The following is a 10,555-nucleotide window of genomic DNA, read 5'->3' as shown; positions in this document are numbered from 1 at the left end:
TTGGTTTCAGTCTATTTTGCTTGTCTGGACACTACAGTCCCTGGGAGCCTAAGTTGAGCGGGGTTCAAGAATCCCCAGCGTGGGCAGGGAGGGTGGAAGAGGGGCTCCAGTGCCCAAGAGGTGTCCCACAAGCACGGGACCCGGCCCCTCCCCTGGACCGCCCCACCCACTGGGGCACCAGCCACTCCCTGGGGAGGAGGGAGAAGGGAGGGAGGGAGGGAGGGAGGGAGGAAGGGAGCCTCAAAGGCCAAGGCCAGCCAGGACACCCCCTGGGATCACACTGAGCTTGCCACATCCCCAAGGCGGCTGAACCCTCTGCAACAACCAGCCCAGGTCAGTCTCAGCCCCCACTGAGCTCCCACCAAGGCAACCCTGGGCCTGCTACCCCTACCTTTATGGCTACCCACCCCTCAGCTTGCTCCAGGCTCCCCAACCCACGGCTGGTCCCCAAAGTGTCGGCCAGCCCTGAATCCCTTTACAGCTCCTCAGACCCACCTGTCTTTCCAACTCCCATTTCTACCCCAAATCTACCCCCTAAACCCCACCTCTTTCTGCCCTCCCATCCATTCCATCCAAGATATCTATATCCTCTGGATCCTTTCACTTTGCTCCCTATACCCCTAGGTCTGTCTCCCCTAAACACTAACTCTGCCTCTCAAAACATGACTTTATCCCCCGAAATCCTTTCCTTGTCCCATATCTGATTTCCACTCACCCAAACTTGTCTCTGTCTCCCTGACTTCTCCTCCAAACCTCACTTTTCTGCTCCCAAACCCCTTATCCACTCTATAACACCTCGTCTTTGCCCCACTCTCTGAGCCCCCAAACCTGTCTCTGATCTGCCAAACCCTAGCTCCATCCTCTTACCCCATCTCTCCCTCTCAAACCCACTCTTTGTTCCCAATGACTTCTCTCTGATCTCCCCAAACCATTTCTCTCTCCCAACTCCCTGCCTACTCAGTAAAATATCTTTGTCACTCCAAATACCAAGTCGACTCCCCAAAATCTGTTCTGCCGCATGAACCCTCATGTCTGCCTTCCCAAAACCCTATCTCAGCCCTAAAACACATCTCTTTGTCTCCCTGAGTCTCTCCAGCTCCAAGCCTTTCTCTACTCCAATTCTATCTTGGCTTCTCAAACTCCCCTTTAATCACTAGCCACATTTCTGTCTCCAAACAGATCTTTCACTCCTAAACTCCATCTTTCCTCCAGAAAAATCCTTGAACTCCCCAGACTTTTCTATGACCCTCAGAATCTGACTCCCACACTACTTCTCAACTTTATTTCTGACTCTCAAACTTCGCCTCTGATCCCCCAACCTCGTCTGTTTTCACAACCTATTCCTGAGCCCAAAATGTGTCCCTGAACTTCCAAGCTTGTCTCTGCTCCATAAACCCCCATATCTGCCTTCCCCCAAACTCCATGGCTACACCCCAAACCTCTCTCTGACTTAACCCCATATCTGACCCTCAAACCCCACCTCTATCTCCCCCTAAGCCCCGTATCTGCTCCCTAGACCTTATATCTGCTCCCTTCAGCCCCGTGAGACCCTCCCTTGAGGGCTAAGATTGGAATGTTACCTGGGGTGAGGGGCTGGGGCCGAGGGAGAGTGGAGGGTGCCGGCTGCTGCCTGCTGCTGCCGTTGGGGCAACACTTACTCTAGTGGGGCAGCTGATAAGGAGCTTTCATATCCCCCAGCCTCGAGATAAACTTTATCTGTGTCCGGAGAGTGATAACTGGGGGTGAGGGGGCTGGGCCCCTGCCATGGGAGGGGTGGGCAGCCCTGGACTCGCCAAGGTGTGAAGTGCAGGGGTTGGGGGCAGTGGGGTTAGAGGGACATCATGGTGTGTAAGGTGGGGTTGAGGGGATGAGGGAATAGTAGGTGAAAGAAAGAGAGCAGGAGACACACAATGAGACAGGGACGGGAGGGAGAAACAGAGGGAGAGATGGGAAGAGAGAGACAGAGACACAGAGACAAAGAGCAAGAGACAAAAGAGACATAAAGAGAAAGGAAAAACAGAGAGAGAGAAACTTAATGAGTAAGAGACAGAGACAGACAAACAGCCGGAGAAAAAGAAAAAAAGACCCAGGAGCAGAAAAGGAGATAGAAATGCAGAGATACCCGCAGGTAGCACTGTGAAGAGACAGAGACTAACACAGAATTAGAGACAGAGAGGAAAGAGATAGAGACCAAGATGGGGAAGCAAGACACTCTCTTCAGAGAGCAACAGCAGGTACCCTGGGGCTGAGAAGGTGTTGGTGGTGGGCACACTTGTGGCCCATCTCTTCCCTAGCACAATCCCCAAGCCTGGGCCTGCCCCTTAGCCTGTCTATACCATGGGTCATGTAAGCAGGGGTGAGGGGCAGTTTGAAGACAGCCTTCTAGTCTAGCCCTGTCACTCCACCCTACAGACACAGAAACAGAGCAGGCCAGCACAGTAGGGCCAGAGCCAGCATTCCAAGCTCCTTATCCCGAGCTGCATGTGGCTGGGTACGGTCAGGGGTATGAGACTACTACGAGGCACATGGACATAAGGTCAGAGGGCCCAAAGAGAGGGAAACAGAGAGAAGAGACAAACAAGCGGGAAGAATGGGAGACATGCAGAGATGTTCAGAGAGATAGAGGAAAGGGAGAAAGCAAGAGTAACAGAAAGAGAGAGACAGAGAGAAACATGGAAAGACAGAAAACAAGACAGAAAATCATCAAACATTTACAAAAGCACAGAAAGAGGCCGGGCGCGGTAGCTCACGCCTATAATCTCAGCACTTTGGGAGGCCAAGGTAGGCAGATCACTTGAGGCCAGGAGTTCGAGACCAGCCTGGCCAACATGGCAAAACCCCGTCTCTACTAAAAATACAAAAATTAGCTGGGCGTGGTGGCACGTGCCTGTAATCCCAGCTACTAGGGAGACTGAGGCATGAGAATCACTTGAACCTAGGAGGCTGAGGTTGCAGTGAGCCGAGATCGCACCACTGCACGCCAGCCTGGGTGACAGAGTGAGATTCTGTCTCAAAAAAAAAAAAAAAAAAAAGCACAAAAGGAGAAGACAAGACAAGTTATATCATAGAAACACAGAAAGCTGGGGGAGCTACAGAGTCAGACTTGAGAGGAAACAGAGTCAGGGGAAAGACCCCTGGGGGACAGAGAGGTGGAGAGCTAGACGACAGACACACACACAAGGCAAAACAGAGGCAAAGGGCCATCCCACAAGTCTCAGTTCAGCCGCAGCCCATAACCACCCCCAATACAGCAGATGGGGAAACTGAGGCCTGGGAACTGAAAGAGCCTGAAAGCAGAACTATGGTGGGCCTCCCAAGGGGAGAGGGTACCGGTAGAGGTACCTCCCACCTGTCACCCTCTTCAGAGGAAGTCAGTGGCCTTGGGGTGATTTCAAAAGTTGGGCGGGGAAGGCAGAGATAAGCAGTGGGGGGTACTGACCCCCCCACACCAAGAAGTACAGAGGAACTAAGGGGGCCTCTGTCTGTAGATGCAACGGAGGTGGAGGGAGGAGGGAGTCAAGCCCGGAAACCATGGGGTTTCTGAGAAAGTTAGAGGGCAAGATACAACAGATAGGGATGAAGTTGGGGAGCAGAGGATGGTGAACCCCAAAGTCCTGGGGGAAGTGACCAAGAGGCTCAAGGGACTCTGATCCTGCACCCCATCCCACCCTCACCCAGACTCTTCTAGAGGGGGAGGGAAGAAAGGATGGGGGGATGGGGAGAATAAGAGGAAGTGGAGGAGTGGAGGAGAGGAGATGGGGAAAGGGAGAAAAAGATGAACAGAAAAGGGAGAGAGGAGAAGGATGAAGAAAATGGAGGGGAGGAGAAAATGAGTAGTAGGAGAAAGGAGTGGAGAGTAGATGTAGACAGGGGAAGAGAGGCCGAAGATGGTGGCTCACACCTGTAATCCCAGTACTTTGGGAGGCTGAGGTGGGAAGATCACTTGAGGCCAGGAGTTCAAGACCAGCCTGGGCAACATAGTTATACCGCATCTCTACAAAAAAAAACAAAAAACTAGCCAGGCGTGGTGACACACACCTGTAGTTCCAGTTACTCAGGAGGCTGAGGCAGGAGGATCACTTGCGTCTGGGACGCAGTGGGTGTAGTGAGCCGAGATCATGCCACTGCACTCCAGCCTGGCAACAGAGGAGACCCTGCCTCAAAAAACAAAAGCGGTGTGTGCAGATGGGGGAGAGGGAGATAAGGTGTGTGAGGAAGATATAAAAGGAGAATGAAGACAAAAAGGGGAGGACAAGGAAGAGGGGAAACAGGAAAGGAAAAGGAGGAGGTCAATGAGGAAAAGAAGAAGGTGGAGAAGAAAAAGGAAGTAGGAGAGGAGAATGAGAAAAGAGTGGAAAGAGAAGGAAGTGGGGAAAAGGGGGACAAAGAAGAGATGGGAAGAAGAGAGATGGGAGAAAGAGGGGGAAAAGGGAAGAGGGGGAGGAAGAGAATGGAAGGAAGAAGGGAGAGGTAGGAGCAGATGAAAGTGGAGGAAGAGCGAGAGGAGGGAGGAGAGGAAAGACAAACAGGGCAAGATGGGGAGAATGAGGAGGAAGATGAAAGGAGGGGTACACAGGAGTGGAAGGGGGAGATGCAGGAGGGAAAAGAGAGGAGAGGGAGGAAGAGGAGGGGAAGGAGAGTGGAGACTAAGGTGAGGAGGAGGAGGGGAATGGGAGGTGGGAAGGAGGAATATGGAAACTGAGGTGATGGAGTGGGAGAAGGGGGAAGGAGGGAAGAGGAGCAGGTGAAAGGAGGTGAAGGACAGAGGATTTCTGTGTCTGAGGACCCCTTCTGTCTTTGCAGGTTAACCCCCAGAGGCTCCATGGAGTTCCCTGGCCTGGGGGCCCTGGGGACCTCAGAGCCCCTCCCCCAGTTTGTGGATCCTGCTCTGGTATCCTCTACGCCAGAATCAGGGGTTTTCTTCCCCTCTGGGCCTGAGGGCTTGGATGCAGCAGCTTCCTCCACCGCCCCAAGCACAGCCACCGCTGCAGCTGCAGCGCTGGCCTACTACAGGGACGCTGAGGCCTACAGACACTCCCCAGGTAACTCCATTGGGTGGCTGTCTTGGCATTGGCTGAGTGCTGTTGGGGTTGCCATGGAGATCCTTGGCTAGGTCAGAGTACCACTGTGAGGATATCTCAGAAGTGGCTGGAAGCTTCTCAAATGGATGTGCCGACCACTTTCCCTAGTTAAGGGCAGACGTGGGAATTCCAATGCTCCTCAACCTGCCCCATTGGGGCGACCACACTGAAAGGCAATATTGGAAGTATGTGGTGGTTGCCCTAGTTGTTGAGTGATCTGTGGAGCTCCAAATCCCAACAGTCATCCTCAAAAGTCCACTTGGAAATGGTCATAGGTTATTGCAGAGGCCACACTGACCAGTGGGGGTCAGGATCCAGGAAGCATCCGATGGCCAGCAGCTGTTCTGGCAGCCTGTGGAAAAGCTGGGAACTTGGCCACCATGTTGGGGGTGCCGGGAACCACTGCACCCTGAGGTGGGCTAACCCTAGACTGATTTTGCCTCTTCTTTCCTCTGTCCCTACCTGCCCCCCAACAGTCTTTCAGGTGTACCCATTGCTCAACTGTATGGAGGGGATCCCAGGGGGCTCACCATATGCCAGCTGGGCCTACGGCAAGACGGGGCTCTACCCTGCCTCAACTGTGTGTCCCACCCGCGAGGACTCCCCTCCCCAGGCCGCGGAAGATCCAGATGGAAAAGGCAGCACCAGCTTCCTGGAGACTTTGAAGACAGAGCGGCTGAGCCCAGACCTCTTGACCCTGGGGCCTGCACTGCCTTCATCACTCCCTGTCCCCAATAGTGCTTATGGGGGCCCTGACTTTTCCAGTACCTTCTTTTCTCCCACCGGAAGCCCCCTCAGTTCAGCAGCTTATTCCTCTCCCAAGCTTCGTGGAACTCTGCCCCTGCCTCCCTGTGGTGAGGAACTCAAAAAAGGACAGGGAAGTTGAGGTGGGAAGGGTGGCCCAAAGTAAAGCTGAGCTAAGCCTAGCCCCCTCTTCTCCTCTTCACCCCACCAGAGGCCAGGGAGTGTGTCAACTGCGGAGCAACAGCCACTCCACTGTGGCGGAGGGACAGGACAGGCCACTATCTATGCAATGCCTGCGGCCTCTATCACAAGATGAATGGGCAGAATAGGCCCCTCATCCGGCCCAAGAAGCGCCTGGTAAGACCACAGACCTGCTTCACCATATACACAGGAACCCCTGTCCTCATCCTGTACAAGAAGCCACCTATTCTCATTGTATAGGAACGCTGTTCTCATGTTTACAGGAAGCTATTGCAGGCCACCCTGTACGGGAACCCCTGTCCCAATATCACATGGAAACCCTTGCCTTCATCCTACACAGGAAAATCTCATTCCGTATGGAAATCCTTGCCCTCACCCTGCATAAGAACTCCCGCCCTTTCCCTGTACAGGAACGCAGATCTATAGAAGCTCCTATCCTCAACCTACCCTTATAGGCTTCAAACAGAAACCTTTGTCCTCACCCTGTACACCAGTGTTTTCGTCCTTGGCTTCACACTGCAATCACCCCAGGTCCCTTCTCCCAGATGTGCTGATGGAATTGGACTGGGGTGCTGCCTGGGCATCAGGATATTTTAGCTCCCCAAGTGATTCTGATACGCAGCCAAAGCTGAGAACCACCAATGTAGTCCCCCATAGAATACAGAACAAAAGAACCTTATACCAGACAGGAATCCCTGTACTGGCCCCATACAGAATCCTCAGGCATCACCTTGTACACAAAGCCCTGCCTTCAACCTGACCCTCACTTCTTGGGTCCTCCTAACATCCCCTGTGAGCCTCTTACCCCGACTTCCACATCCCCAGGGCACTGATCTCACATCCTGTCGTCCCCTAGATTGTCAGCAAACGGGCAGGTACTCAGTGCACCAACTGCCAGACGACCACCACGACACTGTGGCGGAGAAATGCCAGCGGGGACCCCGTGTGCAATGCCTGCGGCCTCTACTACAAGCTACACCAGGTGACACCCTGCCCCTTAGAGCCACCCCTCTGCTTTCCTTGTCTTCATGCCACACTGCCCCGGACTCTGTTCCTGTTCCACCTTCTCTCTTTCCCCACAACCCTCTTTCCTCTTTCCCCTTCCTCCTTTCCCTCCTTCCTCCCCCTTCCCTCATCTCTTCTACTTTCCCCCTTCTCTGTTATTACCCTCCCTCCTTCCTTCTCCATTCCCTCCTCCTCCACCCTCCTCCCTCCTCTCCTCTCCCCTACTTCCAGGCATCAGTTAATGTTCACCCCCCTGTCCTAGACATTGGGCAGCTCCTATCAGCCTTGGAGGCTTTCCCAAGCTCAGGGTCTCACAACCTCAGGATTCCTTAAGACAATCTCTGCACCCCAAAATTATCTTACCCTGAAGGAAGTGGGGTAGAGAGGGTGTCCCTGGTTGAGACACAGAGATGCAAATGGTCTGGAGTTGGGGACACCCACAGCCTCCCTTTTGGCAGGTGAACCGGCCACTGACCATGCGGAAGGATGGTATTCAGACTCGAAACCGCAAGGCATCTGGAAAAGGGAAAAAGAAACGGGGCTCCAGTCTGGGAGGCACAGGAGCAGCCGAAGGACCAGCTGGTGGCTTTATGGTAGTGGCTGGGGGCAGTGGTAGCGGGAATTGTGGGGAGGTGGCTTCAGGCCTGACACTGGGCCCCCCAGGTACTGCCCATCTCTACCAAGGCCTGGGCCCTGTGGTGCTGTCAGGGCCTGTTAGCCACCTCATGCCTTTCCCTGGATCCCTGCTGGGCTCACCCACAGGCTCCTTCCCCACAGGCCCCATGCCCCCCACCACCAGTGCTACTGTGGTGGCTCCGCTCAGCTCGTGAGGGCACAGAGCACGGCCTCCAAAGGAGGGGTGGTGTCCTCCTCCTCTTGGAGTCAGCAGTCTGGACAACCCAAGTCTCTGGGCCCTAGGCACCCCATGGCCTGAACCTTCAAAGCTTTTGTAAAATAAAACCATTGAAGTCCTGAAATTGGGGGTGTGTCTGTGTGTGGCTGGACAGCAGAGCCAGGTGGAGTGTGTAGCAATGCCTGTGGCTTTCTGATGACAGTGCCTGCCTGCAACGTGTGATCATGTGAGGCTGGCTGAGGTGGCACATGTGACACTTTGTGACCAAGGTTTATTTTTTTTTTATATATTTTTTATTTTTTTATTTTTTTGAGACAGAGTCTCGCTCTGTCGCCCAGGTTGGAGTGCAGTGGCCGGATCTCAGCTCACTGCAAGCTCTGCCTCCCCGGTTCACGCCATTCTCCTGCCTCAGCCTCCCGAGTAGCTGGGACTACAGGCGCCGCCACCACGCCCGGCTAGTTTTTTGTATTTTTTTAGTAGAGATGGGGTTTCACTGTATTAGCCAGGATGGTCTCGATCTCCTGACCTCGTGATCCGCCCGTCTCGGCCTCCCAAAGTGCTGGGATTACAGGCGTGAGCCACCGCGCCCGGCCCTTGTGACCAAGGTTTATGTTGTGTGATTGGAACAGTCTATGTGAAACTTTTTGTGAAATGTCCAGGTGGTTCCATATGTCATGGTAAGAGGTCATGCAGGGCCTGCTGACGGTGGGGGTGGTGCCGTGTGACTGTATGAGCACACTGGAAGTGTGTGTGATGGAGCAGGTGATAAGGAGGTGTGCAGGGCTGTGGTCGTGCGGCTGGGCACAACGCTGGGGAACCTTTGAGACAGCATGACAACATACATGGTGGGCACAGAATCTGATAAAGAGTCTTGGAATGTTGAACAAGAAGTGTGTGTCAGGATGTGTTTGTGGGTCTGGCAATGGCAATATTTCGCTGCAAGTCCCTGTGCATGGGCGTGGGTGTGCATGTGTGTGCATTACGTGTGGCATGTGCCATGTCACAGTGTCTCTGAGTGACCGACAATGTGAGCAGCTCTGCGTACATTTGTTTGTGGAGGTCTCAACAGGCAGAGTTTCAGAGGGTGTAAGTTAGGAACTCTCTTCCAAGGGACAAAAGACACGTTTAGGAAAGGAATGAGGAGAAGGGTGGAGCTGGAATGGTAGCTGGCAAGGTCAGAGGCCAGTGCTGGGGCGCGGGGTTGTCTGTGCGTCTTCCTGTTGGATGGGTCTTATCTTGCTCAGCCCAGCTTGGCCTGCAGCCCTGTGGGAAATGGTAGAGAATGAGAGGGGGAGATTAGGGGGACAAAGCAGCCCCTGGAGGTGGTTTCAACCTCAGTAGGTGGGGTGCTCCACACAGTGCCAACCCCCTCCCCAACACTCCCACTCACCTGGGTGAGCTGCTCTCCCCACAGTGAGTCTGTTTCTCAATTTCACAAACACACAAGAGCATACTCTGAGTCAGGGGGCATCCTAAGGCAGACTGCTTAAGTGGCTCAATGGAGGCCACACAGCCGGTGGCAAGGGGCCCAGCGGGGCAGTCTGGCCTGGGGTCCATGTGCTCAGTCACTCCCCACAGCCAGCAGCAGCACCCTTTCCTGAGGGCTCACTGTGGGTCGGGCAGCAGGCTGGGAGGCTCCAGTTGCTTGAGTTCATTAGTGCCTGAAACAAATATTCTGAGGATAATATACCCATATTCATTTCACTAATGGAAGAGTGAGGCCCAGAACTGATGAGTAACTTACCCTGACCACCAAGTTTAAAGAGCAGATTTTGGATGGGGTGACAACCCCAGCCCAGCAAATAAGTGCTGCCCACACTTAACTGCTCTTTATGGCTTCTCCCCTAGAGCCCTGGATATGGGGGTTGCAGGGACCCATAGGTCCTGACCATATTATAGGTAAACAGTTGTCCTTCACAGAACACCAGCCCATCCATCAGCTAGTGGACATGCCAGCTCCACTGAGTAGCCTGCTGCAGAATCACAGGAGTCTATGCTCATTGTAGGCATTGTCCACAACAGCCCTGATCCCATAAAAGACATGTGTCTGGCCTCCCCTCAGAAGCCCAGCCCTCACACCCTGCAGGAGGCCCCATCCTCTAAAAACCCCTCTCAGAACCTGTGCTGGACATATGCCTGGCCCCACCTTGTTCAGGAACCCTGGGCCTCGCCCCCATAAGTATAGCTCTCCAAACCTGGTACAGAAGACTAGCTCTGAAGCTCTAGGGGAACGCTTCATCTAATTATCGACAGGAAACCCATCCTGATCCTGTACAGGAATGCCAGCCCTTGGATAGTAAGAACCTCTGCCTAACCCCAGCTGGAGACGTCTGAACTAAGCTGTAAGGAAGCCCCTGCACATCTTGGACAGGAACGCTTGTCCTGACCATCCACACAAGCCCCAGTCTCCCTATACAAATCCTGTATTGACCTCAGACAGGACTACCTTTGTCCTCACACTGCTGCAGTCCTGTCCTCCAGGTAGCATTTTAAAAACACCTCGCTCACAATAAACTGAGTAGTAAACCATGAACCCAGCTCTGTCTTTACAGAAATCCCCGTCCTCAACCTCTTCAAGAACCCCAACTGTGTGTGGAACCTCTTGCCTTCATTGGTGACAGTGATCCCTGACATTGCCCTGCACAACAATCCGTGATCTCACACCCTATCC

General features: G+C 53.7%; 1 protein-coding gene across 1 annotated transcript; it reads left to right on the top strand.

Moving 5' to 3' along the window:
• The first annotated feature begins 241 nt into the window (after positions 1 to 241).
• On the top strand, positions 242 to 8,008 carry GATA1 (GATA binding protein 1 (globin transcription factor 1)). Its single transcript, XM_011946709.1, has 6 exons — positions 242 to 333; positions 4,804 to 5,042; positions 5,558 to 5,935; positions 6,037 to 6,182; positions 6,883 to 7,008; positions 7,490 to 8,008. Exons 2-6 carry the CDS (start codon positions 4,823 to 4,825, stop codon positions 7,859 to 7,861), a joined length of 1,242 nt encoding a protein of 413 aa, XP_011802099.1. The 5' UTR covers positions 242 to 333; positions 4,804 to 4,822; the 3' UTR covers positions 7,862 to 8,008.
• Positions 8,009 to 10,555: the final 2,547 nt, after the last annotated feature.

The sequence above is a fragment of the Colobus angolensis genome, unplaced genomic scaffold, assembly GCF_000951035.1.
Source record: "Colobus angolensis palliatus isolate OR3802 unplaced genomic scaffold, Cang.pa_1.0 Scaffold252, whole genome shotgun sequence".
Classification (NCBI taxonomy): Eukaryota; Metazoa; Chordata; class Mammalia; order Primates; family Cercopithecidae; genus Colobus; species Colobus angolensis.
This window is presented reverse-complemented; position numbering and strand designations above follow the sequence as displayed.